At 43.4% G+C, this 19988-nt stretch overlaps 1 protein-coding gene across 2 annotated transcripts in view; it reads right to left on the bottom strand.

Moving 5' to 3' along the window:
* Positions 1 to 19988, bottom strand: part of tanc1b (tetratricopeptide repeat, ankyrin repeat and coiled-coil containing 1b) — a 98156-nt gene that overhangs the window by 14118 nt on the left and 64050 nt on the right. For both annotated transcript variants that reach the window (XM_047600284.1, XM_047600285.1), the window contains exons 8-15: positions 12585 to 12707; positions 11040 to 11321; positions 10094 to 10248; positions 7540 to 7771; positions 7093 to 7259; positions 3737 to 4344; positions 1032 to 1140; positions 746 to 868 (exon numbers count right to left, since the gene is read on the bottom strand). In XM_047600284.1, the coding sequence (XP_047456240.1) occupies positions 746 to 868; positions 1032 to 1140; positions 3737 to 4344; positions 7093 to 7259; positions 7540 to 7771; positions 10094 to 10248; positions 11040 to 11321; positions 12585 to 12707 (1799 nt within the window). The remainder of the gene's footprint in view (positions 1 to 745; positions 869 to 1031; positions 1141 to 3736; positions 4345 to 7092; positions 7260 to 7539; positions 7772 to 10093; positions 10249 to 11039; positions 11322 to 12584; positions 12708 to 19988) is intronic.

Below are 19988 nucleotides of genomic sequence, written 5' to 3'. Positions count from 1 at the left end.
GCCAGAATACATCATTTTGACATGATAGTCTTTCCAGGAAAAAGGCCGATATTTATCTCGCCTGAAAACACAACTAGAAGGCAGCACATAGGCAGCTGTCTTCTTTTAGAAGTTTAATAAGCACCACTACTATCACTAGAATCAAGATAAAAGGACTTTAATTACAGAGGCTCTTCTGCATGCAACAGTCAGGAGTTAAGCTGAATATCTACGTGAACAATGCAGCAAATTAGAAAATTATGTTTAGAGCGAAAAAGTTTGTTTTTCGTACGAGTTTCTGTCCCCCATTAATCTCGCACTGACCTTTTAACTCCTCACATTTCCCATTTTCTTCATCCTGCCACACAATTCATCAGTTATCTACTTCCCAATTTCCTGCGAACGGTTTTAATTTTCCATGCTGCTCATATGAAATGAGAATGCCTGGGCCAGTACGTGGGACGTAATTGGCTAATCGCCGCGTGCGACAGGGAATCGACTATACCATCCAGCTCACTTAATGTAAATGAGCTTCTTTAGGGTTAGCCACCTTGCTCAAGGGCGTGGACGCCGAGAGGAAAGTGCAGCTTATTCTGTCCAACTAACAGCGAGAAATCATTCATGCTCGCATTGATATAAAACTAAGCGAGCAAGTCTTTGCATTCGAGAAGCTGGAGCCAGCAAATTGATTCCCATTTGGATCATGTAACGAGCGGATTATTCCTCGTGGAAGGACCCGAGAGGAGCTGAGGGCGAGCGTCTTTACCTTGACGTTGGGCGTGTAGAGGTTCCTCAGAGAGGCCAAAGCTGCGGAGAGGCCGTCAGCGCTGCAGCTGATCCACAGAGCCTGGAGCACGCTGGATGACACGCCTGTTCTCTTGCTCAGACCCTGCACACACACACACACACACACACACACCAATGCATACATGAACGTGCAAACAACAGTGAAAATGATAGTGTCACGTGACTTATCCTCTGCTGAACCATTGCTACAGTGCATGTCAAATAAAGACAGAGTGAACACTGGGAACGGCTCCATTGTTCCCTACCTTGAAGATGTGTGCTTTGAGGATGTGGTGTCCCAGCTCCATTGTCTGCTGACGGTTCAGTTTCCCCTCTTGGCGGGATAACATGAAGGCCATGAGAGCGTGGCCAGTCCTGCGTTAGAGAACAACAGGATATTCAGTTGTTAAAACGAGGAATGTTCAGCTACTTCATATTAGATCAAAGTCCTTGTTCAGTCTGGTGATGAAGAGCACCTTGGCACTGTCATGGAGACCCTTTTTATTCTGTCGGCTAACGCTGCTGGGCACTGACCCGCTGAAAGGAGGGGAGGAGTGTAAAACCCCCGGGGTCTCCTATCCTCCTTCACTCAGGCACTCCACCACTAATTAATGCAGAACTTCATTAAAAGGGCATGCATGATTGCTGATCGCTTTGATCTGGTTAAAATTCTCTCTATTTGTGCCTGGGCCCTGGACGAGAGAGGCAGCGCTGCTAGCTTTTGTCTGAGTGCGCATCTCCTGCGCCAGACTACGCGCCTTTGATTTTTTTTTTTTTTTTTTTAATGAAGGAGTTGGAAGGCCGTCAACAACCGGAATACGAAACTCGGCTCTGCTGCATTTAGAGAAACCAATGTGTGAGCAGAGGTGAGGAACACGGAGGAAAGAAAACAAGTCAGAGTGACATTATTCACCTTATTATGTGCGAATGACTGAAATCTCTAATACGGCTGTGGGCCAGAATTTAAATTAGACAGCAACAAGCCTTGTCAAACACGGAGAGAACAGCCCAGCAGGACACACTAGGTAGGTTTAAGCTCACACCTATATTCCAATATCCTTCTCAATGTGACAATATTCCAATTTTTATCCCTTAAGACCTGTGGGACATGCTGACATAGGAGCATTCATGTGTACAGCACATTGAGAATCTGTGTCTCAGGTTGCAACACACCACCTCTTGCATGTTCATGATCAGCTACGTGTTGTATTTGGCTTGAGATGCGTATGCAAATGAGGAGCCTACAAGTTATGTTAGAGGGAAAAGGTCACCTACAGGGGGATGTTTGAAAATTTTGCAACGCTGATTTTTACCAGAAGGTGTCCGAGACAATGAAAGAGGTCAAACAAGTCCAGCGACAGTAGCTGACAACTTTGAGAAAATCCTGCTGCTGTCAGTTTGATTACTTGAATGTTGAAGGGACTCAATATATTTTTTATTTTCTTATTTTTGTCCTGTCTTTTTTCTGTCTGTATGCTTGCCTGCATCAATAATAATAATAAAACACTTAAATTCACATCTACTAGCATTTTAACCGTCATTAGACGGCACTACTACTAAGTATTTTTTTTGTGCGAAATGATTTTTAACATTGCAATACAAGACTTTAGAGGAGATACTATCTTTTAGACAAATTAAAAACAGCTGAATATCAATTTCCATTAGGCATGGCTTGGTAGACTTTTTCAAAATAAGAGCATATAACTGAATACGTTTTGCACCAGAACATAATGAAATACTAAGTGGAATAAACAAATACATTCACATGATTCCATGCACGACGGACAGGAAAGTTCAGAGAGTTCGTGAATAAGTACTGGTGCAGTTTTTAATGTTTTAGCCTGTTTCTTGAGGACTGGTTGAAAGGCCAGTTTCTAGCGCAGTTTACTTTGAATGCCAAACAGCGACTGTGATTGACGCACCGCACACAGCTAATTCAGAACCGTGCTGAGAAATAAAAAATAATACTCTTTTATACATGCGTGCACTCTGCTGAGCCTACTGTCTTTTCACAAAGAAGCTGAGATGTAAATTACAGTAAGCAGATTTGATTTAAAGCCTCCTACTCCGCTCACATTAATGTGATTGCTGCCATGCTTTTATGATAATTTCTTAATTTGTTCTCTCCTGTAAACTGTTTGTGATGCGCTGCAAGCATATTTTCTAAATGCAATACAGCACAGGTCTTCAACAGGGGGTCCGCAACCCGTTGGAACAATCACAACAATTGTTGGTTGATTAGATATTTTTCATATATTTTTTTTAATTTTTCCACCACAAATTTCTTTAAATACACATTAACATGAATCCAACATATTTTAGTAAATGGACAAATGGAGACAGGCGACGTCAGTTTATCAGTCAGCGCTTCACTCATTCAGCCATACAGGAGCTGTGTCAACAGTGCACTGTTTCATACAGTGTCGCACTAGACCTGTCAATCTAAGCCTCCTGTACACAGTAGGCCCCGCCCCTATCACTGCTGAGCCAATCATGAAGCTGCATATTACACGCTGGCTCTGTCAGGTTTTCCGCAATAGGCTGAGAGTCTATTCAGTCCCCAGGTGAAATCTCAGACACACGCTGCAAAATTAGCATAAGAGAAGCTAGCAGTGCAGCTCGCTGCCATCAGTCAACTACCGAGGTCAAAATGGCTGGTGATTCACTGTCCCTACGACATTCAGCTACGTTTAAAGTTAAAACTTGAATCTGTCAGTTATTAATACATACGCCAGTTAGGTATGTTTATGTCAGATATGGTTATGTTTACGGTAGTTGCATGGCCACCCTACTATTGCACATGTTTGAAATAAAAATAAATGAATATTTAAAGGGGTCACTACTTAATCTCTCCATCAGTTTGGTGTCCTTGGCCTGAAAAACATTGAAGACCCCAGCCTTACAGAATATATATTGTTCCTAAATGAAAGCCACTGAGCCGTTGCGTTTGCCCACAAAGTAGAGGACTAACCTGGGGTCACAGAGGAAGTCCGTACTCTCCCCGTCGGCTCTCCACACCAGCCACTCTCTGAAGGAGGGGTGGCAAAACATGCGTGTCTTGTCCCGCCGTTTGATGAGGAAGCACGACAGTAACTCCATGCGTTGGTGAAAGTCCTCCCACTTCAGCTCTCCTTGGATGAAGCCGGCGTTGATGGCCTGGAACAGCTGCTCGTCAGTCAGGGGGTGCAGCGAGGCGAGCGCCACATTGAGGATGGGCAGCGAGCGCTCGAAGGCGGAATTAGTCATGAATTTCATGTTGCACTGTAGCTGGTACAGTTCAGCCAGCGAAACGGGCACGACTTTGTAGCTGGAACTTTTGATCACCAGGTGGCCTCTCTCAAAGAGGTCCAGGGTGAGTTTGAGATACAGGTAGGAACCCTGGCTGCGCGAGATCAGGTGGCTGCTGAGCTTGCCGACCGTGATGGGATCGGCTTTTCCGTTCAGGCTAATATTGTTCATGATATCCTTGCTGCCGCTGACGCGGTACTGGATATAAGCGTTGAGGTCATTGCTTATCTCTTTGTTGTCGGTGAAATCATCCAGGGAGATCTTGGAGAAGGGCAGAAGGCTGGTGATCTCCTATAGATGACAAGGTAAAAACAGTCCATGACATATAAGATCTTATACATCACTATAAACAATAAGGCATTTTCTTCTTCTACTCTGCAAAATAAATTGAGTCCTTTACACAAACTGACACATTATGTCCACAAACATTTTACACATTTTTTTTTTTTTTTTTTTTTAAATCAGCTTGTTTATTATCAGAGGAGTCCCTTTAAGCAGCGGGGAAGGACGCATGCTGAGCTATCAGGCCCAAGCAGACACTTGTTACTTTTAGAAATGGGGCCATGAAGAAAGCAGGACCGGGGAGAGTGTGTATTACGAGGCAGGGGATGGATGGGGATGGTGGCTAGCAGGCAAGCAGAGGTCTGAGTCACAGCTCACATTTCAATCTGTACCCCGGGGGTTGGAGAAATCAATGCACCTTAATCCTCCAATCCTCTGCCTGTCTGAGGCTGGAGAAACATTGCCTCGGTGAGATAACACTTCTCTTTTCCCCCCATCATGACAAGGTACAGCAAACACACACGAATGCGTGTATCCACGAATACACAGGCTGAATGATCATAATCCACAAGATGGGTGAAGTGCAAGCAGCACCTCGCGATATGCCAGATATTAAGTCTACCAAGCAAAGGCTGTTGTACTGAGCCCTTTCACCAAGGTGATACCCGATTTTCAAAGCTCAAAACAATGCCATGACACCCTCACGACGCTTTCTGTGCACAAGTATCATTCTGTTGTTGCAAATAAGATGTATTTCTACGAGTGCGTTCGCAGGTTGAGTGCTATCTGCCCTAGATGATGCTGTGCGCTCAAATCTTTGGATTTTGTTTTCATCTGTGCCTCAGATTAGTCAACCAAAGTGATAGCTAAGCTTTGTGTATTCGCTCCTCATCAATATATCTTCAGCAAAGGAGAGAAACTTCCACGAGAGAGTTCGGTAAAACCTCAGCGCACTTGAAAACGGTTCAGAACCAGTAACAAGTGGGCAACTCCAAAATACGTGCATTCACATCTAGCGTTTAAACGCATCGCCGCATGTGCCTTGAGTGACCACTCATAATCTGATTGCAGTGCCGCGCCCTCTATGCAAATCACGCATAACAACTCGGGACGCAGTAGAATATTTTGCACATAGCTGCCGTGTCAGAACAATGGGTCGCTATCCTCCGCTGTTTTCGGACCACTTGCCTATCCATGGCAACGGGAAACAAATTGGGGGACGCGACGAGCAGCGAAGTCTCCATCGGGGCGGAGATGAATCTATTTATGTTAATTATTTTAAAGATAGGCACAAAGCTCAGATTATAAATTGAGCCCCAGAAGCGTCTGTATGCATAGTTATGTCACTGCTGCGCTGTGCTCCAGTTCCTTCAAATGAATGAGGCAGAACTTCTTGCAAGAGGATATCAGTTGAGTCCGCTAATTTGGTCCGGACGCATGTATCCACACTACAAAAGGATTATAGTCGCAAGTGGTCCTGACACTTCCAAAGGTGTTTGGAGTGGTGGGATCTCAAATGCGCTCTCAATTAATCTTAGGAGTGTTCCTACGTACTTAAAGCTGGCCACTTGTGAGCGGGATGACTCAGGTTGCATGTTAATCCCTAGTCTGAAAAGGGCCCATGAGGAACTTTTAAAGTCAATGCCTGGTCTCGAAGCTGTTAGCTCTTAACTCATCTAAATATTTAAGATGTCTTGAGGCATAGATAGCGCAGCCTTATAAAAAAGAAAAAAGACTCGAGAGTACTCTGCCTCTACGTCCGTCCAATCTTTTCATATAATTTACAGCAACAGATGGCACCCAGGGGTTTAATGGCAACGTAGTTCATTGTATAGTTTTTCTTCTACATTCAATTTTCGAAGAATAAAAAAGCTGTGTTTTAATACACAACCAAGTCCAGAGGTTATAACATCCCCCGCTCCCTATTAAAATGCTGTTTATCCAATAGAGACCAAAGACTGCTTACATTCCTTTCACAAACTGTGTTGAGTGCAGTCAACTGGGAAATCAGAAAAAAAAAATTATTCCACATCATGAACTTATCCCAACTGATTAAAAGATATGTATAACAGTTGAATACTAAATATCCGTCTTATAGTGAGAAGACCGTCGCCGTGAACTGAATTCTAAATGTGTCACTGTTGTAGGATATAAACAAATGGACTGAACTCACTTCTTAGTTCACTGCATATTGGACAATATTCTCGACCTGGGGCCTGACTGAGCTTTAATAACTTGAAGCCTGGATGTCTGTCAGCTAGTGCGTTATTATCCCGAGCTCAGTGCTACATCCTAGAAAAGAAAATCCGTTGTCGTGTGCCTCATCAGGCACATCAAACCCTACGCTCCCTCCGGCGAGGGTTCAACGCAGGTCCAGAACATCTCTGTAACCGGTCAACCTACAGGCACCAAGCTGGTCAGAGCCCAGAGTGACTGACTGCTCTTTTCCTGTTACACACTCTTGTTTCCTGGGTCAGGGTGAGTCTTTTTTTTTGGATACAATTGAGTCTGTAGAGAGCAGAATATGACAAGCTGGAGCAGCTCTCAGGAAAATCTTTCACACTTGTCAAAATCTACAGGGTCTGAAGTCAGTTAGTGAGCGTCCCCAGAACTGACAGCAGATCCAGCTACACGTTTGTTCTATTCTACCACTGATTTAGTTTCAATTTATGCTCACCCACATTAAGGGCTGTTTTTAACTTCTTCCGCTTACTGTCCTGGTTAGGCTAAACCAGCTCATAATGAGTCCCCGCTTACCAGCAAGTTAACTCGTACGGTGACCACCAGTTTAAGCCAGGAGGGGAACTTGGCAATAATCTTAGTGATGAAGGAGGCGATGGTGTCTCCGTAGTCGGGCTTGTGGAACTCCGCTTCATTCAGCCCGTCTATCAAGATGATGTGGTCCTCCTCTGGAATTCTCCGTTCTGAAAACGGTATACAGCATCATAACATTATTAGTTCAACTAAGATTCTCTGTGGTGAGAGTGCTGAGAGGAGCTCTGGCTCTATTAAAGCTGTGGCATATAGATATGTATGTAAAACAGCCACATTTAGAAGAAGATTCCCAGAAGGTCGACAAAACGACTGACTATATAACTTCAAGTACATTTTTCCTTTGTGCACCGTCGGCAGAATAAAACAGTACATGATCGGAACATGAACAAAAAAAAATCAATATTCTTCACACTGAAATATGAGTCTTACCTTTACGAAGGTTGGCTAATGGCTCCAAGACCCCCCTCCGGAAAGCAGCCATGGGGTCCTGGACACAGGAGCGCAGACTGAGCATGCTCTGGAGGTGCGGCTCTTTCAGCAACAGCTCTCGGTATGCGCCGAGCTGGTGCGCTCTGCACAGCAGGGCTGCGATGCTGTGTACAAACTCTGGCACCAAGCAGGTGTACGTGTTGTCTGCCTGGCAATAGTGATACGCCACCACCTGAAACACAACGGGGAAAACGTGAAAAACAGGTAAACCGTCTCTAAGCGCAAAGGTACTTCAGATGCTTCGAAGCATTTTCGCAAGGCAACAACTGCGTCGGCGAAAACACTCGTGTAATCCGAGAATTTGAGGACATGGTTTTATTAGTCCACAAAGAAGGGATGGATGGTGGAGTAACTGGGCAATGGCTGACCACCTCAGATAAAAAAGCAGGATCCCAGGTGGAGTTCTAAAAGAGGAATCTTCTGTGTCTGAGCAGGTTGCTGCAGTGTCCCAAGGAGGTCTGATTTAATAGGAAAGAGGAGGATAGAGGTGGGGAAGAAGGAAAGAGAAATACCCTTGGGATGTGTGACTCTGTACTAATTACAGTCCAACCTGGAGGAGCTGACACACTTGCTGGGGCAGCAGCGGGAGGAGGGGGAGGAGCAGGTGACCGGTTCCTGTGCTGCCTTTACCTCTCCTGCTGCTGCTGCCTATTGCGCCATCAACACAGACGTCCAGCCTTCTCACAGACTAAAGCTTCAAGGTTTCAGATTGTTTTTCAGGTTGGAATGTGCATTAAAATTTGCTTCTTTGGTAAATGACAAAATACGAACAAACTCGTCAAATGAATGTGCAGCAAGGACTGGTAAAAAAAGTGGGCTATTAGGAAAGAGATGTCCGTGATCAACAGCACTGTCTGGTTTTACAGAGACGGCGGAACTATTGGGTGATTTTAAGCGTCACAAAAATTGGGAGGTTTTGTCAGAGGGATGTCATAACCAAGCAACCGAGCAAAATAATAGCCAGTAAATCAAAGTAACCCGCAGTTAACAGCTGAAAGGCGCCTAACTGCGCTGATAATCTATTTTAGATCACAAGTCATGCGGACTGCTGCCCCATCAATAAAACCCCACGGATCGCAAACACGGGATGACGCAACACTCTGCAGTGAACCTGCAGTAATTAAATCTCCTGGCACAACAATCAATTTCTATCGAGAAACAATCCCTAATAGCGTGTCTCCGTGTGGCAGGAATAAGCTATAAAACATGTGATAAACCATAAATTGTAATGACCTCGCAGTCCCAGTTGTGAGACCGCCTTTCAATCAATGATTAAAAAGAACTGGCAGAATTTGACAGAAGCTGCTCAGTGTTGCATCAGTGTGCCCACATCACAGGAACAGAGCCCCTGTGAGGGCGCCTATTGGAAACACTTTACACAATAATTGGCTTGTGAGATATTGCTTGGGTTTCGACTTTTGGATGAACCTTGGTGCATAAAAGTAAGTAGCAGTAGTCTTATCGCTAAGAGCTAAACCCTGATGGTGTTTCAGAGACATTAGGTTCAGTAAGTAATATTAAAATAAGGATAAAGCAGGATGAGTGACAGGTATCCATATCAGGAAGTCCCATTAATAAGCTGTCACCCATCAAATGAGCTACTCAAATCAAGCGAATACCACCGAGAATCAAAAATGTTCTCTCAAAGAAATACCACCTCTCAAGTCTTAGTCGTTAGAAATGTCAACATCGCAACATCAAAGTTATTAAATGCCTCTGAGAAAATCACTCAATTGGAAATATTTCCAAAATGTACTGAACACGCAGGTGTTGCACGCCTCGGCTCTGAGCGATGCCGTTTAATAAAGAGCACACAGGGATGGGGTAAAGGTGCGGGAGAAATTAAAAGACATAAAACAGCAATACAAGACGAATTTAATTAAAAAAAGAGAACATTTTAAACTGACAGAGTGAGGGCTCCTCTGTCCGCTGAACAGTTCTGAAAGGAAAATGTATGCCTGGCATGTCTGTCTGTGTCTCTGCTGCCAACCCCGTCACAGGCAAGTGGTCTACAATATTGATGAGGGGTGCAGCTGAAACGCAGACACATTCAAACTGTTCACTTCCCATTTCTTTCCATGAGTTAGCTGAGAGGATCCAGACCCCTCTTATACCTGTCTGCCAATATGAAGCTCCAGTCAGCACTAAATCAGACTCTATTAACCCTATGTGTTATCTTACTTTGTTAAAATGAAAAGGCTATGGATGTGTCATCGCTGTGAAGGCGTCTAGGTAATGACAACCTGATGTGCAGTCAGCTCTTTGTTCTGAATTGCAGAATGATTTTGATACATTTCCTCTTATATAAGGATATAAAAACAACCAATCCATTCATCCTTGTTAAAAATGAACCGCTTGGATCTCGTGTTTTGATGTGCTCAGATGAACCACTGCATGGTTTTTAAAAGTTTAAAAGCTTTTTTTTTTTCCCCTAACGTATCTTCATCTTTGACAATCCCTTTAAGTGATCTGGGTTCGGTTACAGCAGTCATACCTTTGAAGCCAGACGTTTGACAGCCTCCTCCCTGCGCCGCTGCATCTCAGGGGTTCCTGGGCAGCTGTTGGTCCTCATTGTGTTGGTAGCGCTGGATGGTGGAGTGGGCTGTGGGGGCTGGCTGAGGGGAAGTTCTGTGCTTGGTCCCGCACCACCTTGAATACACACACAGTCTTTATGTAGGTAAATAACCACTGAGTGGGAGTAAGGTAGCATATTTGGGCTAAACTGGTGAAATGACTTTAACCTCCTGAGACCCGAGTTTTGTTTGTTATGCATTTTTAATTTCTCCAAGGTATTAGAGATCAGTAGGACCTAAGAAGTACAAAAACTAAGCATCATCTTTCAACAGGAAGTAGTAGTTTTTGAAGAATAAAAAAACAAATCCTCATATGTGGACACTGGGATTATTTCATTATTTATTCATTGTAATAAAGTCACCAATGTGTGACATAATATAAAACTATTTTAATACCTGTACAATGTGGACCAAAAACCAGAATTGTGAACAATGAAGTCCCCACGTCCTCAAACGAGTACTTGCTAATAATCGAGGTTGTAGCTCGTTGCTCTTGATAAAATTTGTCGAATTTGCAGGACATATCAAGTTAGAAACGGTAATAAACATAAATAATCGTGTGATCGTCTGTAGGATGAATCTGCCCGCAATCATGTTTTTACCGACTAGTGTATTGACCTCTTGCTACCACTAGATGGCAGACTAAAGTGTCCACAAATGAGGACAACGGGTTTATATGAAGCAGAATTAGATGCAATAAAACCTAAAACTTAATGTCTCCCAAGTGAGGACGCAGGTGCTCAGGAGGTTAACAGGTAGGACCTAAGCCTCCAGACAGCTAATAAATAAATGCTATAATAACATAAACTAGAAAGTGTGCAGTTAATGCTGTACTCTCATTCAAAGGCAAATTCTAGACTTTGTTACTTTTAGGGGAGGCACTGGGACTGTTCGATGCAATCTGGCGCATGCGTCCTCCGTGGCAGCTCAACGCCACGAGCCTCGAGATGATTGCCGTCTTTCCGTAACCCACGCTGCCCACCACAACGGCGCCGTGGTTCTGAGTGGCCTCGCCGGCCTTCAGGACATCCTCCAGCTGCTGAAAGAGCCAGTCTCTGCCCACAAACACGGAGTCTGTGGTGATGCTGGGAACCTCAAACAGCAAGGGCTTGAGCATAATGTCCACCGGTTTGTAGGGAGCGAAACGACCTGAGGAGAAGGAAATAAATTCAAATGATACATCTGACATTTGTTATTTGTTCACCGACGCTGGAGATGCTGCTTTTGGAATTCGTCTCGGATCCTTTTATCTTGTCAAGCATTGAAACCTCTTTTTAACGCTGGCATCTTCACTACAACACTGTCTTCTAGCTCAGCCTTAATTCCTCCCTCATCAGACTTCGCTTACTGTCAAACCTGCCAACAACTGTAGACCAGTTGTTAAGGAATGCTTCAAGTATCTCAATTATTTCAGCCTTCAAGAGTGCACCACATGCAGTACATCAACCCAGAACATTAGAGCTGATTAATGTTCATTTAAGAGGACTCACTTCAACGCTAATTACATCGCATAACACTCGTTCACTCAGGAACACTTGAAAACCCTGAACCTAGTGCTACCGTCACCACCACTAATGCCACTGCTGCCACTACTCCGAATGCTCCTTCTAAATTATTACACAGAAGATTTTTTTTTTTAAATGTAATAATTGCCCGTGATTCGTGGTTTTGCACGTAATGCTATCTTCAACTACCATTTTTTATACGTCTTAATGGACAAGCAATAATGGCCAAGAGCAACTTAAATCCCCACATACTTTCCACTTGTTGAAGACTGTAAGGCTGATAGTCATGAGACCGTCTGCCCTCGCTGGCTATAACAGAGCCGTAAAACCAAACGCATTCACACACGTAGAGCAGAACAAAACAGGCCGAATGGATTCGTCTCAGTGTTCACACGCACATGAAACTTAATCCACCGTCTTTGGACTAAATAGTCCGAATATCTAATGGCGACTTGCTCAGTTATTCATGTTCTCATCAAATATTCACTCTGTGGGGTTTTTAAGTGACACTAAGGATTTGAAATGAATAACTAGCGTAAAACCGGATGAACAAGGAAAATAATACCCAGTTTTACAAGTAAAAATATCCAAAAAGAATTGCACACAATTGTTTGCACTCAGACACTGTAGTTTTAAATAACCTCTGTGTGAAAGGTGCCATGGCAGTCCTGCACTTCACAAATTACAGAGTCCATGTATCAATCCAATATCTAAACCATTTCTCCAGTAAAGGTTTGGCAGCGTACACTCTGGACAGGTTGCCAGTCAAATTACAATATAAATGTAAAAGTTAAAGTTATCTCAGAATAAGTGAACTGGCTGTAAAATGCATTAGCCGAGGCATTTTCTGACACGGTGCCGGTCATTTTCTATGCTTCTGGAGGAATAATAAACACAGCACAGTCACCTTTTGAGTCCTGAGGAGGCCTTCCTCCTGTGTTATGCCAGGGGAGGCGTATGGATGTCCGCAGGGGAGTGTTGCGCTGTTCATCGAGGAAGCTCAGGTCTTCCAGCTTCGTGGAACTGGTTGCTGCGAACAGAGACACAGGCGTGAGAAAAACAAGAGAGAAGACGACGCTCCGGTGCCTCTTGAGTGTATTTGTCACAACAGCTATAAAGAGAAAAATCGACACACGAGAGTACAACATGCCATCTCTGAGAGGGGATGAGTGAAGGAGGGGTGAGCCAGCGTGCTCTGACATTTGTAGTTTGCTTGGGGCATTGGGTCCAAGTACCAGCATACTGTAGCAGGAGGGATGGCAGCATCCCAAAGTGGAGACAGACATGCTTCGTTTTTTCTTTGATGTGAGCTGACAGATACACACAATGTAGCAGTGAGAGGTCTGTCCCCACAAACAATAACCCCTGGGCTCCGCATAGAGCGCAGGTTACATTTACCTTAAAATGAAAATGCAAAGCTAGTTATGGCAAGCTATAGAAACACTGCACTGCTGTTCTGCTCAGAAACGGCCACTAATGTACAGAGCACATGACTTTAATCCCAGCGCTTTAATATAAAACAGACTCCATTATGCGCAAACTCATCTGTCAGCGTTTAGAAAAAAGAAATAAATAAATAAATTCAGTTAACAACTTAGATGTTCAAAGTTAATTCTCACAGTCTCACAGCAGGAGTTGTTTTCAATCTGAAACTAAGCTGCGCAGATGAACAACATGACGAGCCAGTGATTACAAAGCAATTGTGGTTTGAAGAATGAGCCACAGTTTGTTAACATAATAAAGATGTGCATTAGCGCGATGGGGACTTTTTCCCTCCAGTCGTCGCTCGTTTTTCAGCGGTGCCATCACCAACGTGACCCGCGCGCCCCTGGAACCGAAGCCTCTTCGATATCAGCCTCAGCTGCGAGAGTGTGTCACAAACCCTCAACCGCTCTCCTCACTCCCTCACTGGGTCGCTAACTCCCTCTCTGGAATGTACCACTAATTAAAACCCGTCCGCTGGTAACAGTCGCTGAGGAAGCCGCCATCAATACAACATCGACTGGTATAAAAGAGGGCCCCGGTGCTACTTTTACTGCAGCGGATTGTGCTTCTGCAAATCACTGGGTTGGACAAAGTCTAGCTTTCAGGAGAAAAAGTAAAACGGGAGGAAAAAAACAAAAAAACAAAACAAATCAATACGACAAAACTAATTTATATCCTAAAGTTACAGCTACTTACATCCAACAGTAAAGCCGGGAAGGAGAGCGGATCCCCTGTTACCCAGCTTGGAAACACTGGGGCAGGCATGGAGGCGGTCATGCAGGGTGTAGGACCCCCCTCAGTTAAAACCTCTTGACAGTCCTCCCAGTGGATGAGCTCACGGAGGACACAAGAAGGATTCCTCTAACCCACTGCTCCCTCGCAGACACACTGGCAGGATAGCAGAAGGCTCGGCTACTCCCTCTCTACTGCTCACCACCATCACCACCACCCCCCCGACGCACAAAAAACACCCGCAGCATTAGGCACTCGCTAAATGAATGCGGTGCCGTCCGAAAGAGCGTCACCCTCGCTACATTCGTAACACACGGGCATACATCATTTCAGTCCGAGTGCATGCATTTGTGTGAGAGAATAAGAGGAAATAAAAATGGGGGAAAAAACAAGTGGGATCTCTGGTCTCTGGTGACCTATTACAGATTGTAATTGGTGACTACAGCAGTATTAATCAACAATCCTTGATGGAGAGGGGTGTAGTAGGGGTGAGAAACAGGAATGTAGAGAAAAGGCTGTGAATCAGAAATGAGTACAAGAACTAACAGGACGTAGATACGTGAGAATAGATAGAAAATCAACTCTTCGCAGCACATAAAAAGCCACAGTGGATGTTTATTCAACACCAGACACGCAGTAACATAAGGCTTAATCCACACGCCCCTACATTGCTGTTTGTGCCAAATACACCCTGCTCTATTTTGATTTTTTTCCCTCCTTTTTGTTAAGTCATACTGCGCGTTATCGACACTCATTTCAAAGCTAAGAATTCCCACAGGATTCCTTTACATCGTTCAAACCCCCCTCTTCTTCAGTCCCTTTCCTGCCCTCAGCTCTCTGAATTCCTTCCCTATTCTTGCACATCCCTTCTCATTGATAAAACGTACATACGATACCTTGAAGTGTGTGCGAGCAGTGACTTTGAAGCCGTACAAATGTGTCAGACCGCATTCTGATGAAAATGGGATCCTTTTATTTCTTTTTTTTTTTTTTCTCTGGGGCAGATCTGCCCTTTGAAACCTTCTGTTCTGTGTTTCCCATGACAGAACAGAAAAGAGGACTAAGCCCCTCTGCTCCAGCCATTGCGCCCTCTCAACTGCCTGACCTGACTTCACACTCTCCATTACTAGTGGATACATCCTTGGCTTGTGGCACAGTGTACTGACACCACTGCGTCATATTATGTGGCTAAGAGAACCAAATGATTAGTCTGATTCTGCAAATCCTCTCCAGAATGAAATGGCAGAACACACTGCTTGGCCAAAAAACAAACAAACAAAAAAAAACAGCCGGCACCAGCAGACTAAGCAAATAGGTAGGAGCCTCATATTGGATAATTACTTCATGTGTGATTATCTTTCAGCTGCCAACAAGTTATTTAACCCCTGTTGATGTAATGACTAGCTTCTCATTTCTTAAAAAAAATATAGTTGTAGAAAAGTCAGTTTGAGAAGGTTCAAATCATTGGCATCAAGCAGAGAAACCATCTAAGGAAACTGAAGCCCAAACTATTAAAATTGGGTTAGGAACTGTCCAATGCATTATTAAGAAGTGGAGTCATAGTGGGTGGGGAATCATCGCCTTCGAGGAAGAAATGTTGTTGGAAAAAAACCTGATTGACCGTGATTGGCATCATCAAATCGAAGGAAAACAACAATAGAACTCAGGGCTGTGTTTAATAGCGAAAGCAGTAGTATTTCGCAGAGTAGCAGAGTATTTCAAGCGAAGGGAACTCAAGGGATTGGGACTAAACAGCTGTGTAGGTTTAAAAAAAAACACTAATCAGTACAACCGGTACAAAAAGGCTTTAAGTTTGCTAGGGAGCATAAAGATGGAACTGAATGGAAGAAGGGCATGTGGTCTGGTGAGTCCAGATTGACCCTGTTCCAGAGTGATGGGGCATCAGGGTAAGAAGAGAGACACATGAAGTGAAGCACCCATCATGCCTAGTGTCTACTGTACAAGCCTGTGGGGCAGTGCTATGATCTGGGGTTGGTGCAGTTGCTCAGGTCTAGGTTCAGCAACATGATGCCCAAAGAATCAGGTCACCTGAGTACCTGAATATACCGAATGACCAGGTTATTCCATCAATAGATTTTTTCTTCACTGATGGCACGGACATATTCCAAGATGACAATGTAAGTTTTCATTGGTGCAACCATATCACGTAGTGGCATGACATATTTCTGATTTAGTATTTTTGGCTGATTCTTGATTCTTTTTGCTCAAAATTAACTAATTAATCTGACTGGCAAAAAATACACAGTGCCGACTGGCGTTTGGTTGGGGAGCCAGACTGATGAATGCACAAGTATAAACGGCTGCCCTCAGGGGGCGCCAGTTTGGGAACCACTGGTCTATACTAAGCCCATTAAAATCACTTCTAGCTCCAGTCCAGTTCCTGACTTGATCAAAATCCCCTCATCTTAAGATGAGTATGCACTTGAGGAAAACGAAGTTTATGTGGAATGTCATAAATTCTGAATTTGAGAGACAGTGAGGGACATTTTCTCACCATGTGATACACTTGCTTCCATCAATGGGTTTGGCAGACTGCGCTGCCTCTGAGCCAGCTGTAGCCCTAGCGATCTAAATGTAATATGGACTTGAACAATGGCGAAGCTTGTTGGGAGAGACACACATGATCAGGGTAAAAACTGCCAGAGACGGTGAGAGGAAAACCACTGACTCCCAGCTGTGGCTGGTTGGGTCTAATTCAAAACAAAACTGAATATGATCAGTTTATTAACCACAATGGAGCTATTAAAAGGCGTTTATGTATTTAGAATGTGGTGTTGAGCTTAGTGTGAGAACGCCAAAATTAGTGAATATCATGTTTAGAAAGTCCACTCTTTGTTAGGTTAAAATAATATGCCAATCCGTTTTACCGTTTGTGTCGGTCACTACCAACCAACCGACCGACCGACGGACCAACAGACTGACTGACATTGACAGTTATTTCTGTTTAACTGCCAATAAACAGAAATAGCTGTCTGCATTGTACAAACTTAAAAGCACAACAAACATAGAATAGCAGTTTCTTAAAATCCATTATGTAATTCTCAACAGTGGATACTGTCAAACAAACTCAAATAAGCCACCTCTTTTTCAATAAGAAAAAAAAAAAAAAAAAAAAAGGTGGCGGACAGTAGTTATCTAATACACTGCTCCTTTAAGACTGGACATTTGACAAGTCCTGATCTCTTCCTGGAAGGTCACAGAGCAGGATTTTTAAATGCCTCCTCAGAACTGAAATAGATTGATGTCTGTTCTTTTCTTCTGCTCCTGCTGAGACATACAAGAACCAAACAGCTATCTGAAAATGGATCTTTGAGGAGATGCCTGTGTGACCTTTTCAAAGTGCTGGAGGATATGAATTGGTTATCTGGCTTCTTTTTGTTTTCATTTCCGTCTCTGAACTAAACAGATCAATGTCTACATAAAGCTGGGGGCCGAGGTGAACTCCATGACTACCTGGAGACGTCACCGATGCTGACAATACGCAGGCATGTCTTTAAACAGGGCAATGAAGCCCTAAAAAAACAGACCAGGCGACATGGTCTCAAAACGTTTCAGAAAAGGCATTAGCTTACAGATTAAACTATTACAATATGCCTTGCTGGTCCAGTACCACAGGCAGACTACAACATATTGGATTTAAAAAGCCATAACTTCAGGGCTGCGCCACTTTGCGAGTCATGGTTTTCTAATTACTGTCTGACCTCAGCCAAACTTATTGGATCACAGATGGCATTCACATGAGAACAGGGGGGGATGGCTTTTGTCTTTCTAATAAAACAGATGCATTTAAATATTACCTTGTCAATGTTCCCCAGGGTTTGGTAGTGAAATAAGATCTCCTCCTGTCAACAGACTCTGTGAGGACACAGTCCAACCAGCAGTCTTTAATCCATTATCATTTGGGAAGAGTGATTGGAGCATGGGTTTCCTCAGCATGAGGAACTGAGGACTTTGGAGCAAAAACAAACATTTTGCCTCAGACCACAAAGCTCTCCTGAATGGTCAAACACTGCAGATGAACTGTGGCACCATTCCTCAGCCAGAGTTACCCTAACTCCATCTGAGCGGACCAACCACAAGCAGCTCAAGATAAGATTTCAAAACCATGGAATTCCCGCAGCCAAATCTAATATGGCCCTCTGACTATTTAAGTCTTTATAAAAAGCTCAACTCAAATGACTCAGAGATATAATTATATTGACCTAAGTATAGTGTAGAGGGCAGAGAGTCCCAGACACATAAAATGAAATTTTGTCAATAAGTTTATGTTTCATACATAAAGGCTGGGATCACTGTCATCCGATTGTGTTAAAGTCTAATATTCGATAGTGACGGTGCTGACTGCAAAGGACACAAAAAAACTGAGACGCTGTATCTGGTGTCTGTGATTAACTTACTGCACCAGTAGCCATGCAGTTTATTTTACCAATCAGTGATTTGTTTGGCAGAACTGAAGAGGGGAGCAACCCAATGCCACACAACAGCCTTAAGGACTTAAAACAGTAGTTACAAATGTAACTCTGGTTCTATGAACTCTCTGCTTGTCAGAAACAGAAAAATAAAACTAAGAACAGCTTATAATCCTACAGATATAAAAAGGAAACTCTGCATTCAGAGAAAGGCTTAGAGTCTAAACAACAAAGCAATGAACGGTAGAAGGCAAACACAGATTATATGCGTGGCTTTTCCTCACTGGGAGAACGGTAAAAGGAGACAAGGGACTGAAGGACTGCGGTACAATGCAATTTTTTAAACAATTTACTTTATGTGAAGTTGTTATTCAGCAATCCGCCCCAAAACATCCACAGCGAGCAGCAGCAGATGCCAAAAACAGTTCACTGCATGTTCCAACTGCATGAGTTGATGCTATTCACCATGTCTAGACGGTAGCTTGTAAGAAAGTCATACTTGTGTGTCTGCGTATTTCTGGAATCACTCTCAATGCAGTTTATTCAGTATCATTTAAAGTTTGAGCACATCAATTAAACAACACTGCATTATTGGTTTTACAGTATTACTGGTTTTGGGACATTGTCTAAAGGAGTTAGTCTTGTATATTGTGATTTATCAAATATTTGGTAAAATCATTTCTCCATGTCTCCTCACTCAGATTCCAAAGTAATTCCTTCTGCTATTCTCTTCTAGTTGGACTTTCATTATTTGATAATTATTTGATAGCTATAACAAAGCGTAGTGTTGTAACTGATGAACTGAATTACAATACTTTACCGTTATGAACAGAAACAAGATCAATTCTACTTCTCACAGGAAGTTTTTTTTTTTTTTTTTTAGTTGAGAGCTGCCTCTGCAGGTTTCTAATAGTGGGCTGTGGAAAGAGGAGTGAATTGCACTTTCACAGGAGGCTAATTGCATCCATAGAGGTTCTCTCAAAGCACCAACAAGCTCAGGAAAAAAGCTATTCATATTTCTTTTGTACTTTCTATGTATCTTACATCCCGTACACTGGGGGTATAAGCTGTGACCTTTAAACACTATGGATTTTGATATATTTAATGGATATCAACAGGGGTTTAATGCTTTCATGCTGCCTCACAAGAAGAAAGTATTCTGCAAATGGTGGCGGAGATACCGCCTTGATGATTAGTCCCTAAACGAACAGCTAATAATCTAACCTAACGTTCCTAAAGAGACGTCTAAATTCGGTCTGACAGGTGGTGAACGCCAACATTTGCTCAACTTGCCACAGCATGTGTAGGCTCCACACAGCGTCGTTCCCACAGTAGTAAGAGAGGGTAAGTAACCCTGCCACACGATATTTCTGTGTGTATTCACCAAGGCAGTGCAAATGACACTTCTCAGCAATATGCAGACATTCCTTCTACATGCATGGCTGGCACTCTGGAGGTCCAGAAACACACATGTCGACTGGCATCACACAGATGGAAAAAAGCACACCTCAACTCACCAACTCCAACTATCTGCAGTTTTACGTGACGCTCGTAAATGTCGGTTGCAGTTAACCTCTTTTTCCAACGCTCAATCGATCAAAACAAAGGCAGCGTCTAAAACTCCACCACATCAACTGTATATCAGTGACACCGCACTAAACGGA

Source organism: Mugil cephalus, chromosome 12 (assembly GCF_022458985.1).
Source record: "Mugil cephalus isolate CIBA_MC_2020 chromosome 12, CIBA_Mcephalus_1.1, whole genome shotgun sequence".
In the NCBI taxonomy this organism is placed as follows: domain Eukaryota; kingdom Metazoa; phylum Chordata; class Actinopteri; order Mugiliformes; family Mugilidae; genus Mugil; species Mugil cephalus.
This window is presented reverse-complemented; position numbering and strand designations above follow the sequence as displayed.